General features: G+C 35.5%; 1 protein-coding gene across 1 annotated transcript in view; it reads left to right on the plus strand.

Annotated features, from left to right (window-relative positions):
- The window catches only part of LOC150080558 (AP-1 complex subunit beta-1-like), a 161,785-nt gene that overhangs the window by 10,642 nt on the left and 129,978 nt on the right, over positions 1-21,165 (plus strand). Inside the window, exons 4-5 of the mRNA XM_090381498.1 lie at positions 7,841-8,034; positions 13,019-13,085. Of these exons, the coding sequence (XP_090237624.1) occupies positions 7,841-8,034; positions 13,019-13,085 (261 nt within the window). The remainder of the gene's footprint in view (positions 1-7,840; positions 8,035-13,018; positions 13,086-21,165) is intronic.

Consider the following 21,165-nt stretch of genomic DNA (forward strand, 5'->3'; position numbering starts at 1 on the left):
TTGTTTATTAATAAGTTTTGAATGGAAGCTTCATTGTAAAAATATCTTTATTGTTCAAACCAATTTCCTAAACTTTTTCAGTTCACAGACCAGTTTGGTTGGTAAAGAATCCAGTGGGCCACCCACTCTGCCTACTCCCACTTGCCATCACAAAGAACTACACCTGACTGTAGTGCTGCATAAGTTGTACTTTATTCATTCCAGTTCAGCTTTAAAGACAGCTACAGTTTTCTCACTACTTATTTTCTTCCAACAGTCATCCAGCTCTTCAAGTCTACTTGTCTTAAATTACTGTATATATATATATATATACACAGTGCTTTTTTGTAAAAAAAATAGGTGCCAGTACTCATTCTTTGCTATCATAAAAAATTGAAACTTAAAAGGATATGAAAAGTACTCTGAAATTTTTTTTCTCATGATATTGTTACTTTAGTATTAATGTTTTCAGAATAAGAACAACAAATTAAGTGTATCAACACACAGTGTATTAAGCATAAATTTATTATTCAAGTATATAAAAAAATAAGTAAAATGTGAGTAAAATTAAGTAAAAAATAATAACATAAGTAAAAATAATTCCATAATAAAGTTTTTGTAGGATATTCCAAACTTTTATTAAGTTCTCATCCGACACCCTATGCCAGGGGTCGGCAACCGTTTTTGAGTGAAGAGCAATATTTGATCTAATTAAAAAAAAAGAAAAAAAAGAGAGAGAATCTGAAGAGCCGCACCTCAGCTCAAGCTGGGAGGGGGGGGAGAGTTGTTTAAGATGTTGTTGTTATTTGGTTTTTAGGAGCATTAGCAACTAAGGCCATATTGCTCCGGGGATATGCGGTGGTCATTCCCTAATCTTTCCGCATCCTCTGTATTTGGTGGCTCACGGGCTCAAACCCCGGTCTAATTAAGAAGCATGTGCTACACACTGCTCCTCCTGCCCACCTGGCTACGAAGGCGCCATTGTTTAAGAAATGGAATAGAGTAGGAAGGTGTTTATTAAAAAAAATAAAAATTTTTTGAAATATTATTTATTAATACTGAAAAAAAAGTAACAAACATCCAATTAGGTACAAATTAATGTGACTTTTGCTGATGAACTTCTTGAGCAAGTGTCTTCCAGCATCATGCGAGTATGTCGTAATTAAACATGCTGAGCGTTAAACATGCTTGCATTGTTCAGATGACAGTTTCTTGATTTATTTTTAATATAGTTCATGTTCAAAAATATTTGCTCGCAGAAATACGTCAAATCAAAAATTGAGAGAGGCCCAAACGAAAATACAAAGGGTACTAGGAAAGTTTTGCAATATGACGCAACAATGAATCACAGGAAGCTGCTTGTTGCTGCATGGTGAGACATGTTCATACGTGCATAGTAGCCGCCGCGCCAAGTCGATGGGCTCAGTTATTCATTAGTAGTGAGAGTGTAAAGTGCTTGCGATGGCATCGTGGTCACGAAATGAGATAAGGACAGTTTTGCGGTATAATTTCGTGCGTGGTTTAACCATAGACCAGTGTTTAGAAGAAATGACTCTTGCACTAGATGATGATTGTCCACATCGTACAACGATATTCAGGTGGTATAGAGAATTCCAAAGGGGAAATTTCACTCTGGAGGATTCTGAGAGGCCGGGAAGGCCACGAACGTCAGTTACGGAGGAAAATGCTTGACGAAAACAGGCGAGTGACCTACCAACAGATAGAGGATACTTTGGGCCTAAATGCACCAGCAATTCGTTCGATTCTGCAAGATCATTTGCACGTGAAGAAACTTTGTTCTCTCTGGGTGCCGCATCAACTGATTGAAGAGCAGATGACACGACGTGTGACTTGGTGCCGGGAGATGTTAAAAAAGTTTGATAAAGGTCAATCTCGGTATGTGAACAACATCGTGACAGGTGACGAGACTTGGCTGTACTATTACGATCTGCCGACCAAGGCTCAAAACAAAGTTTGGGTCTTTGATGATGACGACACACCCGTAATTGTCAGAAAATCCCGATCTGTAAAGAAGAAAATGATAGCTGTATTTTTCAAATCGAGTGGAATTGTGGAACGTGTCGTTTTGGACACGCAGAAGACAGTCACAGCTAAGTGGTATACTGAACAATGCCTGCCTAAAGTCATTGGATCTATGAAGAACCTGCGGCCAAAGTCAAGAATGGACACCTGGTACCTCCATCACGATAATGCTCTAGCTTACCGCGCCAAAGCCTGCACCGAATATTTGACCACGACAGGACTGAAACTTCTCGAGCACCCTCTCTACAGTCCAGACCTTGCTCCCTGCGACTTTGCACTGTTCCCACATGTGAAAATGAAGCTAAAAGGAAGGCGGTGATGAGGACCTTCTACGGGCTTGGGACAACGAGTGTGCTTTACTCCCTAGTGAAACTTAGCAGAACTGGTTTAAAGATTGGTTTCGGAGGATGGAGAGGTGTATTGAATGTAGAGGAAATTACTTTGAAAAAATTAAATAAACAAAGCTGTATTGCAAAACTTTCCTAGTACCCTTTGTATTTTCAAATTTATATATGGGTCCGGTAAGCTACACCATTCATCGAACACAATTTGGTCTGCATTTTAAGCTGATCTATCGCCGTCCATTTGTGTAGAATGGCATGGGCAGCCTTTTGCCTCTCCAAATCCCCAATTTCAGTTTTAAGGCATTTTAGTCTTTCATTCCACATGTCTTTAATTTTTCAGTTCTCTAACTCCATTTCAAATTGTGCTTCATGTGAGCTGTAAAGTTAAAGAGCCGCAGTTACATGTTAAAAGAGCTGCATGCGACTCGCTAGCTGCAGGTTCCGACCTCTGTTCTATGCTGACTTCTTTTCTTCCTCTTTGTGTTTTGGTTGCTGAATGACATTTCCGAAGCAGCCACGAATCGACATATTTTTCTGGATCGAAGCGGGTCAGCAGTGGACCTACAATTTTAAGAAACAGTAGTGAAGAAATTGTTTTTGTCATCAACAAAGTGCTGGTTGGGCTGGCAATCAGATTCATTTGTGAAAATCCTCGTTCACATTCACTCAATGAAATTGGTATCATACTCAGAGCATTCATCAAATGCTTCAATTCTTCTGGAAACCTTCTTATCATTTGGGTATCCACAAATTGCCTCTCTTTCATTTAACTGTAACCTAATTGACAATTTTCTAACTTCACTTTCACCAAATGCCAACAATTCATGTTTAGAAGGTTTAATACCATCATTGTCCTTCTCTCCTCATCGGTATTGTCACTAGTTCTTAAATTTGAATTTTTTCTTTTCTTTTTTTTTGAAGCTGTCCAAAATGTCAGTGTCATTCGGATATTCAGGTACTGTGACCATGCAAACAGAAATAGGGAAATTTTACAGAAAAAATGTGGATAACGTACTTCTGCGAAACAACAGATGGTTATTTGTCGGGGTAAAAGAAAATCACTTTTCTAATTCTCGAACAGGGCACTTACGGTTGATTAACAAAGGTGTTCAACATACGGCCTGCAAGGAAGGTGAACTAAAACAGCATTTTAAATTTTGTTAATTATCAAAAAATTTTTCTCATTAAATGTAATGTTCAGTAAATGTAATTGTGTATTGTACTTAATAAAATTTTCAAATATTTCAATTTTACTTTTATATGCAACAAGATATGGAAAATATAACACACTAAAGAAATCTAACTGAATTTTTTTGAATATGGCTCCTGTACGGGAAAAGGTTGGACACCACTGCAATAGAAGGTGGGCCAGAACCCATTGGGAATACACCTTAATCTGCTCACTCTTGACTAGCGCAACTCCTCCGTATGTGGGACAGGTGGTCGGATAGGTTTTACCAGGTAACGCTAAGTTGTAGAATGCGTTAGCTCTCTTAATTCGCGCAGCAGCACTAATTGCCTGAAGGCCAGAAATGCGAACAGTGCATACCAAGTTAATTCTCTCTTAATCCGTTCGCTATATGAAAATTTTCTTCACTCAACGGAAACTATTTTAAATGTAACTTCCAAGGGGAATTCAAAATAATTCGCTATAAAAGGACTTCGTTAAACAGAGGCCTGACTGAGTAATTTAAAATTATAAAAATGGTTAGACAGTTTTATATAGAAAATATCTTAAAAAATAGACAGTAAAAAATGCAAATTTAGTTAAATAATTTTAAGCTTATTTGAATAGTAAACATGTGAAAAAAATTACGGAATATTACATGTCACTGTTAATAAAGGTGCCGGTACGCCATCCGTTGCATACCATCCCAAAAAAAGCACTGTATATATATATATATATATATATATATATATCTCATGTATTTTCTGTTCATTTATCTTAATTGACATTGCAAGTTTTCTGAAATTCAGAATTGCATTTGTCATTATCATACCTAATAGTGCATTTCTTTATTAGTAATATGTTTTTGTCACTGAAAGAAATACTCATTATTATTTAAATTGCTGTCTTCTCTTGGAGCCTGTTATTTAAGAGGCTTATTCAGTCTTCGTTGTTATTCTAAAACATTGAATGAGAGAGAGAGAGAGAGAGTATACACATTACATTACAGCTGAATGGGGGTAATGAGACTTATCTAATTTTTATTTGTTTTTTTAAAAATATAAATAATTGTACAAAGCACAAAGCATGACCATGAAGTAATTGAGACTAATTTTATTGGCTAATTTCTCAGAGTATCTAGATATGTCACTTTCAGAAGCATGCTCTTGCATGCTTCATTGTACAAGTGTCATATCAAAAGAAGTGAGCACATTTATTTTAAAAACAAACAAATCACTTAGAAGTAAATTGGCAGTAAACACCTCACACACGTGCCAATTTTTTTATAAAATCACTAGAACAAGCAGCATAATTCTGTCAACACTTTGAGCTTCAAAAATCTACTTGCGCACTGCCTTTCAACATTTTTATAGTAGTTTTGCCTGAAGAAACAAATGTAGCTTCTTCCTCAACAGCATGAAAAGTGATAATGTGAGTGGCAGAGGAGACAATTTTGGTGATTTTGACAGATGAGCAGCATGCACATTTGTTAAGCATTGTTTTGTTGATTGAAATTGTTTATCATTGAGTACTTATCAGGAAGCACATATTTTTCTTGCAATTCTGTTTTGATATTCTTCCTTAACCATTTTAGAGTTAACCTATTCACGAGCACCTATGTTTATTTACATTTTTCATGTATTGCCTTTCAAGGGTATGTACTTCATCTGTTTTTTACCATGTTACCATGTTGTAAATAACAACATGGTAGCACATAACAAACACAGTTTTAGTAGATGGCAGCACAAAAAATGACTTTGAAAATCTGAGGAGAACATTGCAACTGTTTGCCATTTTTGCCTGATTTTGGCTTAGAAAAGCTGAAATTGAAAAACTCTCTGGAATTTGATCCATAATTTGATGAAATTAAGCTAAGTGATACATAAATAGATGTATAGAATGTTATTACTTCAAAAAAAAAAAGTAAGAACTTTTATTTTGACCATTTTTGCAAATGGTTTAAGAAAAAAAAATCAAAAACACCCATAAACATTTTTTATGAAATTTAGAAAAAAACTTTTTGAGATAAAAACTCGGGCATTAGAGTAATTTTCTAGCATTAGAGTAATTTTACTCTAATGCTAAGCAGTTAAGTCAAAATAAGAAGAAAATATTTAAAAAAAATCTCTTACTTGGTGATTCCCCTTCTCTCTCTCTCTCTCTCTCTCACAGGGTAATTCAGAAATTTTTTTTGTTTGGCTGGTGAAGCATAAGCCTCAGACTTCCTTGCACCATATAGCTAATAATAATATCAATATGAAGAAAAGTAGCGGAGAGTTCTTTGTTTATGTTAACAATAGAAGGAAACAAATGAACCACATTGGTCCACCACTCGATATGAATGGGATAACTATTAATGATTCTGTTCTGGTTGCTGAATAAATATTTTGCATTTACATTCACATGTGAGGAATTTTTTTGGAATGGAGATACCAGAAGTGTATAAAATTCTAACAGGGACCTAAATGGTTTTGTGATGACTGAGAAGAAAGTCAAAGAGAAATTGTTGGTTGACACTTAAAAGTAAATAAGGCACTTGGTAAATAAGGATAACTTGGTGGAGTCAAAAAATTAAACACAGTAGAGTAAGAAAGGGATCTGGGAATTATGATACAGGCAGATATGAAATTTTCTGAGCAGTGTAAAAGGTGGCTAGGAAAGCCTTTGGTGTCCTATTAATGATTTATCGATATTGCCCATCTCACATTAGATGGGCAATGTGAGAAGTGTGTATTTTTTTTTTTTTTTTTGGCTGATAAGTTTGCTTTCCTACATCATTTTACACTACCAATACTAATCATGATTGTCTTATGGATGCACCCACAAAACTGTGGAACAGTTACACCTGCATCCATATCATTTTCACATTGAACACAGGCTGATGAAACTAGATGAAGGAAATGACTGTTGTTCTGTGGACAGTTTCAGGTATTTGTTGATGAATTTAAAAGAATAGATAAGCTTGATACAGTTTTCTTCACTGTTCCATCCCAGCAGGAATGTGAATATCCAAAACACTAGGATTTTGTATACTTGTATGCATACCATAAAAAACTGTTGCACTCTCAAAAAATTGGAATATGATGTGCTGTGTCATGTAGTGGGCCATTTTCTTGGGGATTACAGTGAATGGTACTGTGTACTGATATAATATCACACAGTCTATTCACTCCTGGATCAACAAGATGGTGCAATGTACCATGTGTCTGCTGAAACTGTGTCCTTTCTGTACGTGTTCTTCAGTGATCATCCAATTTCTGGAGGACTGGTTCCTAAAATCATCAGATTTGTCATCTTTAGACTTTTTTTTTTTTTACTTCTGAGATATCTGAAAGGAGTGGTTTTCAAGCATAACTTGCACACCAGGTGAACTGAAGACCAACATTGCAATAGTGATTGAAATCATTAGTCTTCTCTCATGCTTAGCAAGGTGGCATTGCACATGGAGGAAAAAGAATATGTGCATGCATTTGTGGAAAAGGCTTCCATTTTCAACATATGTTAAAATCATATTGACATTACTGTATTGTTTAAGGTAAGATGATGTACTGCCCTGTGATAATTTACTTGTACTTATGCTGTCAGTGTTTACTCCAAAAATATTGTTGTCTATTCTGAGTTCTGTGACTTTTTGATTACTCTGTGTTTATTATGCTATTTAATTTTTTTAAAAAAGTACTATTTCTATTGTTTAATTGTATTGTTTTGGTGATAAATAAAAAAATAAAGAATATGAACAAACATTTCATTAAAAATTGTCAATTTTTAAAAATTTTATTGATTGAAAATTTAATAAATATAAAAAAAACTCAAAAAATATTTACAGATATTTTGCCTTTTTATGATAAATTTAGAAAATACACTGGTCTGCAAGACATTTTTGATTGATAACCAAAAATGTATCATAACAGAACAATCATAATTAAAATGGCATAACAATCCAAGGAAGCAAAACTTTTGTATCGTCTGTCAAAAATGAAAATAAAATAAAAATTTTATAAACCAAGAAAAATTTATTAATTTTTTGGCTTGCAGGACAAAAAGCTGGATTAGGATTTAAGCATAATTCATTCATTTAATGACACAAAATAATGACAATTTAATTAATTTATTATGTTGTTATTTTTTGGAATATGAAATTTCTCTCTTTCTCCACCCCTCCTATGTAGCACTGAAATAGGAACAAAGTTATCCTCATTATGTATTTGGGTAGTAATGTCTATACTAAAGTTTGTGGATAGTCAAGTGCACTAACTTTTGTTTACATAGTTTATATTTCTCATAAACTTGTTGTTTTAAATTATAGGTTGTTGCTAATGCTGTTGCAGCTTTGTCTGAAATCAATGAAACTTCTAGTAGTGGCCAGACCCTAATTGAGCTGAATCCACAAACTATTAATAAACTGCTGACTGCCTTAAATGAATGCACAGAATGGGGTCAGGTGTTTATATTGGATTCTTTAGCTAATTACACTCCTAAAGATGAAAGAGAAGCACAAAGGTATTTTATTCATTTATAGTATGAAAGTTTTGAGTTAGTAACACTTATTAATGTTTTATATTACTGGTTTCTGAAGTTGGTTATGGATATTCTTCCAGTGATGACAGCCAAGGAAGTCTGAATGTATCAGAGTGCTACCGGGAAGCACTCTTATATGCTCACACATTTGATGTGCTCTGTCAGCATTTTAAATTTCTGCTACTACTACTGAGAAGTCTAAAATGCTGGTATTGAGCTGATGATAATAACATATCAATCCCTCTTTGGCTGCTCTCCCGATTGTTATTAGTGGAGTATCCCAGGGTTCAATGTTGGGCCTATTATTGTTTTCAGTGTTTATTAATGATATTGGTGAAGGCATATTGTGTTTAATATCTTTCAAGTTAGTTTTCCAAGGTTGGCATAGTAGTTAATTTCAGGAGTCAGGGTATGCTACTGCCAAAAGATCTAAAAAAATTAAGCAGATAGGCTGAGAAGTGGTAACTGAAGTTTAACACAGTATGCAAGGTTATTGTTATTTTTTTTGTTATTTTGGTTTTTAGGAGCATTAGCAACTAAGGCCATATTGCTCCGGGAATATGCGGTGGTCATTCCCTTGACCTTTCCGCATCCTCCGTATTTGGTGGTGACGGGCTGGAACCCCGGTCTAATCAAGAAGTGTGTGCTATGCACTGCTGCTCCTTCCCACCTGGCTACGGAGGCACCTGCAAGGTACTGCATATGAATAGCAGTAATCCTAGAATAATATACCAACTATATAGTATCATACTCAAGATAGTAGAGAATGAAAAAGAGCTGGGAATAATTGTGCAGTCAGTTGTGAAGTTCTCTTAGCAGTGCAGACAGGCTGCCAGACAGCTCAGAGTTTTGTCAGTGATATATAGGAATTTGTTCAGCATGTAAGGATGTGATTATTCAATTGTATAAGGCAATGGTTAGGCAACATTTTGAATACTGCATATGGGTCTGGATGCCTCATTTTAGGAAGGCTTCAGTCCTGAAAATTGTAGCATCTGGAACTAGGCACCTGTGAAGAGATCTAATTGAGGTGTTTAAGGCTTTGAATGGATTGAGTAAGCATAAATGGTTATGACATCCTTTCTCTTGCTCAGCCAAATTGGCATAAATTGACTCAGCATGGTTGCCTGATAGATGTGTGGAAATTTGCTTTCATCCAGTGGGTAGCTGATTGTTGAAACAAACTTCTATCTGGTTCTGTGGAAGTGGGTAGATTTAATAAATTTATGAAGGAGCTAGACAAATTATCAGAGGACTGAAACAGGTGATGTGGAAAGTGTTTTGTTTTGTAAAGGCTGATATAATTTGAATGTTTGCATTCTTGCATAATTTGCCACTACTAATAATCTTTGTTAGATTTAATGTTAAACCACCATTTTTGCCATATGTGATGCAAAGCTAAATTTAATTTAACACTGTCCTTTAATAAGATTAGTATTGCTTTTGCTAAACATCATTAGTATCAACATGTACAACGGCATCATCTTTTATACATGTAAAAGATAATTGCGCTATGGTATCATAAAATTCTGCACCAAGTAGATATCCTGATTCTATTTCTTATATCTTTATTGGATAAAAAATGTTTGGATAAAAATTGTTTTCCCTACAATAGATTCATCGAGGATAACTGCTTCCTGTAAAATCAGTGCATCCTCCTTGTGGTGATGCGGCTGTTCATTCAGATGCATGAGGGTAGGCTCTAACATTAATTATGGTAGCTGAGTGCCTGATAAAGCCCCTGATTTTATTCATTCAGGAGAATGATCCTTTTCTTCGTGCACTTGAGTTCTCCAACAAAACAAAATTTATTTAATTTCTTCACTCTTTCTTTACCTAGCACGCACAGGCATCTTCTGTATCATTATGTACAGCTACAGTTTGGTCTGCATACATTAGCATTAATAGATGCATATGATGCAAGAAAGTAAGCATATACAGTATCAGCCAAAAAAAAAAGAAAAAAATGACACTTCTCATTTCCCTCATCAATTCACTCCAAGCATTTGTCCAGTTCCTTGAATTTATTTAAGCTATCAACTTCCCCAATGACAGATGGAAGTTTGTTCCAGCAATCAGCTACTTGCTGGCTAAAGACAAATTTCCACACATCTATTCTACAACTGTCTTGCCCCAATTTGAGTTTGTCAACTCAGGTTCGAAATCTGAGCAAGAGGAAGAATCCCATCAGCATCGAGACTGCTCAAACCATTCAAGGCCTTATACACTCTTTCAGATCACCTCGCAGGTGCCTAAGTCTCCAGACACTGCAATTTGCAGAACTTAAGTCCTTCACCAATCTTGTTGCCAACAAGATTGGTGAGGGACTTCTCTATACTTGTTCTAGCAACTCTACATTCTTCCTAAAATGAGGCCTCCAGACCCACACTCAGTACTCAAGGTGTGGCCTGACTATTGCCTTATACAAAGGCATAATAAACTCCTTATCACTGTTACCAAAATTCCTGTATATCATTGACAAGACCCCATGACCTGCTCTGCCAGCCTGTCTGCATTGCTCAGAAAACTTCATATCTGACTGCACAATTAACCCCAGGTCTTTTTCATTCTCCGCTACCCTGAGTGTAGTGCCACACGGTACATTTCTCTGGGCTTATTGTTACCCATATGTGGTATTTTGCATTTGTCAATGTTAACTCTCAGCCCATCTGCCCAACTTTTCTAGATCCTGTTGCAATAGCATATTGTCATTACTGTCGTTAACAACCCTGCCAACTTTTGCATCATCTGCAAACTTGGACATTAAGCCTGATATACATTCATCAATATCATTAATAAATATACAAAACAATGTGCCCAACACCGAACCCTGTGAGACTCAACTAATAACATTAGTCCACGAATAGCAGTGCCTATTGATTACCAATCTCTGTCTTCTCCCACTCAGTCATCCTATCAGAAACATATCAGAAGACTACTGCAGCCAGTTCAACCCCTTCTCCTCCCCCCCCTCCAAGCCAAGTCATCTTCACTGCTCTGCAGCATATGCTCTGCTGTTCTAATTAAAGGCATAAGTTCAGTTTACTATGCCTGAATACTTACTACTACCATAGTAACACTGGGAATTGCTAGTACAATAATAATAGTAATAATACTACATTATTCCAGCTACTATAGCAATATATTTATGTATTGCATAAAATTTATAAAACATTACAGTATTAATTATATGCCCTCAAAAAAAATATTTGTACTCATTTCCAGTCTTCTTTAGAAATTAGCCACTATTATACTCTCTTTTTCAGATTATTGTAACCTGCACATCTCTCGATGCATCACTTAATGGGACAAATAGAATATTAGCATTAGCATTAGCATTAGTAGAGGCATATGATGCAAGAAAGCAAGCTTATGTAGCGTCAACCAAAAAAAAAAACGTTCCCATTTCATCCCTCTGTTCGTTCCAAATACCAGTCCAGCTCAGCCTTAAATTTATTTAGGCTATAAACTTCCACAACAAAAGATGGAAGTCTATTCCACCAATCAACTACCCGCTGCTAAAGGCAAACTTCCAAACATCTATCCTACAACTGAGTTTCCTCAATTTGAATTTATGCCCTCTCAGGTGATTATTCTGAGCTAGAGGAAGAATCCCGTCAGCATTGAGCATGCTCAAACCATTTAAAGCTTTATACACCTCAATCAGATCACCTCACAGATGCGGCGCCCCCGTAGCCAGGTGGGCAGGAGCAGCAGTGCGCAGCACACGCTTCTTGATTAGACTGGGGTTCGAGCCCGTCACCACCAAATAGGGAGGATGCGGAAAGGTCAGGGAATGACCACTGCATATCCCAGAGCAATATGGCCTTAGTTGCTAATGCTCCTAAAAACCAAATAACAAACAAACCTCACAGATGCCTAGTCTCCAGACACTGTAATCTGCAAAACTTAAGCCTTTCTTCGTAAGAGCAACCCTTCGTTCCATTCACTAATCTTGTTTCCCTTCTCTGTAGTCTTTCCAACAGCTCTACATCTTTCATAAAATGAGACCTCCAGACCTATATACAGTACTCAAGGTGTGGCCTGACCATTGCCTTATACAAGGGGATAATCACCTCCTTATCCCTGCTAGAAAAATTCCTGTATATCATTGACAAGACACCATGAACTACTCTTGTAGACCGTCTGCAAGAGTAGCTCATTAAACTTCATATCTGCCCACACCAATTTCCCCCAGGTACTTTTCATTCTCTAAAGCTTGAACAATATTTCTTAGTTGATATGTAAAGCCTAGTAGCTTCCAAGATGAATTCTTTGAATGCCTCCCATTTTGAATTTGCTGTTGGTAACATCATCAGTTGGTCCCACCATATAGAGTTTAAATACTGTCTCAGACCACCGTAGTTGCCTGTACAAAAGCATTATTTAAAAAAAGAGTTGATGCAAAAAAATCAAATAAATTTTCACTGTCCATCTATTTAAAGGAACATTGTCAAAGTTCCCAAATTGAATTTTTTACTTATTACATGAAAATTAAAAAAAAAAAAAAAATGCTTTGTATGTAGCAAAAGTTCCAACTGTGAATTTTAAGGGTTGTGATTCTGTCTTAAAAGGATTGGTGAAAAGTTCCATCTGTTCAGGTCTCTTTGAAGACCCAAATTGAAAGCAACCTTTCATAATATAATATAAAATATTATATTTTATATTATAAAATATAATATTTTATGCATGCAAGATGGCTGAAATCCTTTATGTGAGTCAGATTTTTCCTTAAAGCATCCATTTGGCTGTCATTGTAATATATCAATTTGTTTATAGCAAAACATTTAAGAAAAACACAGAATTGCTGGTTCTCATCACTACTTATTTTCAAGACCGGTCCTATTTTCTTGGAAGACATGGAATGATTGCTTGTAATTTATGTATCATATGTGTGAATTTTTTTTTGTTTATTTTACTCTTATAATTCTTTATTTATTTCAGTTTTTTTTTTTTTTTTTTTTAGTATTTGTGAAAGGGTAACTCCTCGACTTGCTCATGCTAATGCCGCTGTAGTGTTATCTGCAGTAAAGGTAATTTTATTTTATATGCAGTATTTGCATTCATTGTTCTAGTAAAAATTGGCAACTTTTATTATTGCTGTGTTAGATTTTTACATTATTTGAATCAGTTTCTTATAAAATACAAGTACATGTTTTGTAGCACTTGATAGGGCATAACAACAGTTGTATGTCATAAAATTGGATTCCCCCCTCTGAACAACTTATTACAGCAAAACTTATAATAATATTTTTCTTTAGGTGTAAAATTCATATGCAGTGTCTCTGCGAGTCTTCTGCTGTGCCACTGCTATATATAGCAGAGTACCTACCTAAAGATATCTTGAACTAAAAAGAAAGGAGTAACAGAGCAGGAGCTGAAAAAAATTAGGGCAAAATACAAAGATTACATTGATAGTCACAATAAGGATATGTGAGTATTTTGATATCAAAGCTGATGTACCACAGGAATTAGCAGAATTCAGTTTTGTTCATTGTAATAGTTGACATGCTTTTTTGTGATGTATTACCTTGATGATTGTCATTTGTAGATGACCTAATATTAAAGCAAAGATTGTGGATAAAACACAGAAAAATAGATCTTTTAAGTGTTGCAAAAAAAGAATTTATAAAAGTTGAATTTAGTCCACAGAAGGTTCATCTTATCAGGATTCACATGTTCTCGGTGAACAAAAGGAGGAACATAGCACTCTAAATCCCACCATTGGGCTGAGTTTGAGAGGTAGCGAGTCTATGCCTAAACTGCAAAATGCCTACTTGAATTAAAGGCTTAAAGTCAAAAGGAGGAAAGCCTCAAAAAGTTACATTTTATAAACTACATTCTGAGGATTTCATCAGCTTCAGATGGAATAGGATTCTCATCTTCCTTATGATGACGAGGGAGTGTAGGGGAAGCTTTCAAAGTTTTCTGATAATTTAAAGGTAGGAAGGTTGGTTAATGACTAGAATGATCTGGTTGTTAACCACTTTGTGCAATTGATCTAAGGCAAAATGACTTAGATCAGTTTCATAAATGATGTGAATCAAAAGTGTCTGAAAAATGGCACTAAAATTTAAGGCTTTTTTACCTGAAGAACAGAAATCTGAGAGTTACTTTTAAGCTAGGAGGAGAGTGGAATTAAAAGTAATTTAGGTTGAAAAAGACTTAGGGCATATGATTCAGTGGCGCCTCCATAGCCAGGTGGGCAGGAGCAGCAGTGCGTAGCATGCACTTCTTGATTAGACCAGGGTTCAAGCCCGTGACCACCAAATACGGAGGATGCGGAAAGGTCAGGGAATGACCACCGCATATCCCTGGAGCAATATGGCCATAGTTGCTAATGCTCCTAAAAACCAAATAACAAACAACAAACATATGATTCAGTGAGACATTTCCATGAGGTGTAAACAAGTGGCTAGGAAGGCACTTGGTGTTTTGTCTATTATACATAGGACCATCACAAGTGGAAATAATGAATGTCATTGCCCATTAATATAAGATGATGGTGAAACCACATTTAGAATACTGTATTCAGGTTTGGAGGTCACACCTGGAAGACATAGAGTTTCTAGAAAAGATACAATAAAATGAATGAGGGAGGTATATTTTCACTGTTAGAAGAGATAAGAACTAGGGACACAAATACAAAATTTATGGGAGTAACTGAAAGCTGGATCTCATGAAGTTTAGTTTTGGGCAGTGTGCTGTAGATCATTGAAGCAAGTTATCTGTCTGTAACAGTGGTCAAAGTGGAGAGTTTGGTAAAGTTAAAAATAGAATTGGAGCTGTTGAGTTTTTTTTTTTTTTTTTTTTTTTGTAGAGGTGAAAAAGTCCATTTTCTTATATTATTTAGTCATTATAACACTAATAGTGCCAGTAGCTTTCACATGTCTGTACTTTTGATTCAACTAAATATTTTTGTTTCAAAATTTCTGATTCAGTAGTCCATCAGGAGGGTACTATCCTGATATATATTGCTAGTTTATTTCAAAGTTTTTCTTCTTTTGGCTTTTAGGTCTTCATCTTAGTAGGTACTGCACAGCTCAGCCACATATGGCCACAGTCTCTCATCCCAGCTCAGTGGAGAGAGATTTATGGATTATTGAAATGTATTGTTCTTTCTTTCATTTATAAGCTTTGTGATTATTGAAGAAGAGAAGGAAGTCCCAGTGCATGAAATTCTTTTAATATTTTGGTTGGCTCATATTTAGGTTTTAATGGTTAGCTCATATTTAGGTTTTCAGTTTTTATAGTTTTCTTTTAAAATTTTCATGTCCTTCAAATGAGCATTGTGCTGGTAGAAGAAATAAACTAGCCTCAGCAAGTATACATGGCTTTTCATTGCGATTTTCTTAATTCCTTTCAAAATTGAAGAATGCCATGTTAAAAAAAAAACAATTTGCACAATACATTCATTAATCACCCTTTAACCCCATACATTTTAATATGAGGTTAAAAGAAAATGATGAAACTGATTTTATTATGTTTCTTCTGTGGGGTTATTATACAAGGTGGTATCAAAAAAGTTTGTACCCTGACCTAGATAAAACATCAGTAGGAAGATGCTGTTTTTAATATAAGTTGTCTACATATTCAGTAACTAACATGTGAAATTTCATTCCCATAGGTGATCATACACCAGAGGTGGAGCCCGGAATCTGAGGAAGGATGCTATAGTTGACAAAGTGGAGTATCGAGCAATGATCAAGTTCCTGCATTTCCAGGGTAAGAAAGCTCAGGAAATTGATGAAGAAATGAAAGCTGTGTATGGGCAGAATTGTCCATCCTATGACACAATGTAAAAAAAAGTGGAAATGGGAGTTCCAGTGCAGTTGTACAAGTGTCTTTGACGAGCCAAGAGAAGGAAGGCAATCAACATCCACAGACAATGAGATGGTTGCAAAGGTTGAGCAGCTGGTGCTGAGTGACAGACGTGTGACAATTGATTTCATCACAAATGCAGTGGGAATTAGTTATGGGTCTGCCCACAGCATTTTACATGACCGTCTTCACATGTTTAAAGTCTCCATATGATGGGTTCCAAGATTGCTTACGCCTTTGCAAGAAATGGCGAATGCAGCATTCTTGCCAACTGTTGGATTTTTGTAATGCGGATGTTTTTTTTAGGGTGAACCCACCCTAGTCTTCTGACCTAGCACTGTCAGATTTCTTCTTGTTTTGAGAAATGAAGAAACCATTGCATAGACACTGCTTTGATTCATCTCAGGAAGTCATCAATGAAGTGGAATCATTGTTTCAGGCTAAAAGTGTGGACCTCTATGATCAAGGAATTAAACAACTAATCCATAAATGGCGAAATGGGTTACTATACATCAAGAGTACATAGAAAAGGATTAAAGTTTCTGTGAAGTTTCACCTTTCTAGGGCTATTATTTCTAAGTAAGGGTATGAACTTTTTGATACCCCCTCGTATGTGTTGCCTACAGACACATGTTCTGACATGCTTCATCACGTGTTTTCAATTATATGAATTGGAGAAAGCTGGGCTCTTAAGTAAGATCCTTAGATGGAACAAGCATTGAAATACAGGAGAGGGTAGTTATAAAGTGGTAATGCTGTAGGATAAACCAGAGTTTGTAGTGAGATCCACTAAAGTTTATTTCTGGGTCCAATCTTGTTCTTGATATTCTAAATGACATTGAGGAAGGTATTCAGGACATGCTGTAAAAGTTTGCAATGATAAACTGGTGGGGATAGTGGTGAATGACAGTTGCCAGACTGCAATCCTTTAAATAATATAGACTTGCTACATGAATGGTCAATGAGGTGACAATTATGGTATAATGCTACTAAATGCCCTTCATTTGAAAGCTAATAATTCAAGGGTAGCCTATGGGATTGTGGTGGTGAGGGTTAAAGCCAGTAACTGATGAGAAAAGCTTAGGGGCATTGATACAAGTGCACATGAAGTTTTTCATGTTAAAAGAAGTCAGCCGTGAATTGACATATCCTTTCAATGATTTGCTGGATTTTTTGCATGTAGGGAGAAGGAGGTTTTAATCATATTATACTGGATGTCCCAGGAGGAATCTGCCAGATTTCAGGGGTGGCATGGTTTTAAGCAAAAAACTTCATAGCAACATATAGTCCAATTTCAAACAGGTATGGAGATATGGAAATAGTAAGAAAAAACCAGAACACCATGTTAGAAGTTTCTTTTTGAATTAATTATTCAAAATGTTTTAAAATCATCCTAAAACACCAATTTGTAATTTTAGAAAATCAGTTATTTTATGAAATGAACATTAATAAGGCACTTATAATAATTTGTATATGTACTAGCCAAATAGTGCAAAGAAGCCACAGCTTTTGATGCACCAGCCAAAAAAAAAATAAAATAAAATAAAAAATAATAATAAATAAGAAACAGCAAATTATGCACTTCCCTCCTGATGTTGGTAACTATCCAGTTGACCTTTGAATTTTTTCAGACTGTCAGACTCAACTACCTATGGAAGTAGCGTGTTCCAGTAATCAATGACCCGCTGGCTAAAAGAAAACTTCCTAACTTCTACAATCTAGTTTAAACCTCTTCCCATGTAATTTGAAAATATGGTCCCTATTTCTGGAATTCTTTATAACAGTGAAAATTCTGCCTTCATTTATTTTGTTACCTTACCCCTCTCAGAGCCTTATAAACCTCAATCAGGTCACCTCTCAGGTACCTGGTTGCCAAGTTCTGTAGCCCACATAATTGGAGTCTTTCCTTGTACAGTTTCCCTTTTGCTGATCTCACCATGGGAGTTTCCTGTCTGTGGACCCTTTAAAGATGAGAAAATACCAATTTTTTTCCCTATCTCTACAGGATAATGTTTGATAAATCACAATAGGATAACATGGACTTTCCTGGCTGCCTATTCATACTGCTCAAAAAACTTCATATCTGCCCATATTATAACTCCCAGATAACTTTCTTCCTCTACTGTTTTTAATTCAGCCCCACCAAGTGTAATTTATTTTTTAATTCAGCCCCACCAAGTGTAATTTATTAATGTAAACCCTTGCATTTTGCTGCATTAAAACATAGCCACTTTTCTGATCATTTTTGAAGTCTGTTCAAGTCATCCTGAAGGAGTGTTGCTTGGCACTGATCATTAATGACTCTACCAACCTTTAAGTTGCCTGCAAATTTTGAACTCACACCTTCTATCCCTTTGTGTCAATTTCATTTATGAAAATCAGAAACAATGGTCCAAGAACTGACCCTTGTTGGAGAGGACTGTGTGATCACTTCCTGCTAGTGGTTTCTGTACTTAAGTCCTGTGATGTCATCTAATTCATGAGTAATGATGAGGTCAAGAATATTCTCACCTCTGGTATTTTCTCTAACATGCTGGTACAAATAATAATCATCTAGTTTATTGTAAAAATTTTCTCTCCATGGTGAGTTTCCTTCCCACTTATTCCAATCAATCTGGAGCAGATTGAATCACACATAATAAGACATTCACATTTGCTTGCCCATTCCATCTGCATGTAGAGACTCTTGTATTACTCTTCATAATCTTCTGGTCTGTTGATTACTCCCACTCTCATTATACCATTGCTTCCAACTAACAAACACCACTCAGATTCTATGCTGGCAGATGTACCTTTAGACTCTGCAAAAGCCCTTTTCACATTCAGGCTGCTTTTGATAATAAGTGTGATCCCTCTACCCTTTTGTCTTCCCTATCTTTCCTATATACGTCATACATACTGTAGTGGAACTCATCATCCCCAATTTTCGAGTGACACCACGTTTCTGTTAGCCCTATTATATCAGCATTAGTTGTCCTAACCAAGAATTCGAATTAAGCCATTTTATTGACAACACTACTGACATTACTATAGACACAATTACGACTAAATATCTTTCTATAGTTTTCTACCCTGACACACCCCTTGAAGTTATTTAGGCTTTATCTTCTTGCTCATTTGAAACATTGCTACTCTCAGAAGATCTTGCCAACATTGGCTGTTGCAGCAACAAATAAGAATCCTTGAGGCAAGTGCAAGCATTACTTTAACCCATATCATCAGATAAATGTGGTGTTATATTACCCTTCTCCCTCCTAACTAACAGTTCCTGATCCATAAGGTGTCTTCAGTGGCAAAAATCCTTGCATCACCTTTGTTCAAATCAATACCATCTCTACAAAATAGATTCCTTCTATCTACAAGTGTGGACTGTGCTGATAAAAAATTGTACCCTTAGAGCCTTGAGTTAATTCTCAAGGCTTTCAGCATATAATTTCTCCTATCTTGTAGACTTGTAGACACATACACATCGTGACCTAACTGGCAGCATTTTTTTCCTTCACGGTCGTATATTTATCTAACAAACAGTCAGGTTGTGTTTGTTTAATATTGTCAGTTCCCACATGAACAATAATGCCCTTTTTAGCCCTCCTTAAAATCTGACAGTCTGTTAGTAACATCATCAGTTGTTGCTCCTGGCAAACACATCCTGGTTCTAGTTCACCTGTTTTTATTACAATTGAAAAAAAAATGTATCATCATTATGTACCCAGTAATTCTTTGGTTGTAATTTCTCTGTTACATTGAAATTACAATATACTAGCGAAATCCCCTGTAACCAAATTTAGTTGAAGTAAATGGGTAGGGAATGCGGGATATACAAAACCATTCGATGCACATATATTATAATGATTAAACAATTCGGAGAATTATTTAATCATAATATCAAATTTCAATGCAGAGGACTTCTTCTGTGTTGAAATTCAATTCATTTGGAGAATGTTATATGATGTAACATGAATAATGGACTTTGTATTATATGTTACGTTATTCCACCTTTTTTCGTAACCCTTTTTTCTAATTTTTTTTGTAACACTTTTTTGTAATGCACAAAATTCAGGTAATCCCTCTAAAGACATTTTCAGCATCAAATAATGTTACTCGTTTTGTTGACAATAGAGTTTCCCAATAAAACTAAATCACCTTCAACCAGAGTAGTATGCACTTGACTATTCTTTTCTGCAACCTGAATCAGGGGTACGTCATTTGGCAGGTCAAGAGATATTTGAGTCCCTGTTGAGTTACATTTGTTTTAGGGTATGTAAGTATCCTTTTCTTCAGTGACTCAAATTCTTCTCATAATGCACCAAGTTCTAACTTGAGATCAGCACACTCCTTTCATTGGGTGTAAAGAAAAGAATTGTCATTTGAGCTAGTTTTGTCTACTAACCAACCTTAGAATACATGCTGCAGGCTATACAATTGATGAACTCATGACTCACACTGGAAATGCCCGCAGGCATTTCCGTCTGAATCGCAATGTCCTTGGACTTTGTATTGTAAGTGCATCTTGTAACAGCCATTATTTAGGTAAAATTTGAATTTTAGAAAGATTACAAAATTTAAATTTACAATATATTACAGAATTTAAATTAACAAAGTATTGCAGAAATTGAACTGTTAACTAAACTTCAACCGCTAGTGAAGTTAAATTTAAGCTACCGAACGAAAGTTATGAAGCTCCTTTTAAAAATATCGATGACAAAGGCTATCAGAATGTTAAGCTTTCCAAATACTTATCTAAATACAAAAATAAAATAACCTACATGACTACAGGAATTCAAACTATGTATTAACTACTGTTTAGTATAATTATTAAAAAAAAAAAAAAAACCTCAAAATTATTTCAAAAACTATTCTTCTATGAAGAGGTTATGCAAAGCCACATGATTAGCCTTGTTTCCACAATTTAAACTGTTTTAAATTTTGAACCAGTATGGAGATATAGAAATTGTAATAAAAAACTAGAATAACATGTTAAAAGTTTATTTTAGAATTAATTATCCAGTGTTTTAAATTCATCCTAAGACCAACTCTTATTTTACAAAATCAATTATTTTAAGAAATGAATATCAATAAAGCACTTATAATAATTGTCAAAATGTCTGTTTTCCACTTGAGATTCAGTCATTAGTAAATTTTAACTGAAGGAGAGTACTGATAGACTGGATTTCAGGAATATGCCTTTGGCCAACAAATGATTGATTACTGGAATAAATTACTTCCCAGGGGTTGCTGTGCTTGAGAGTGTAGGGAAATTTTAGGAGGAATTGGGCAGGTACTTATTGTCAG

Source organism: Mastigoproctus giganteus, chromosome 9, assembly GCF_048544385.1.
Source record: "Mastigoproctus giganteus isolate SK-2022 chromosome 9, ASM4854438v1, whole genome shotgun sequence".
Lineage (NCBI taxonomy): Eukaryota > Metazoa > Arthropoda > Arachnida > Uropygi > Thelyphonidae > Mastigoproctus > Mastigoproctus giganteus.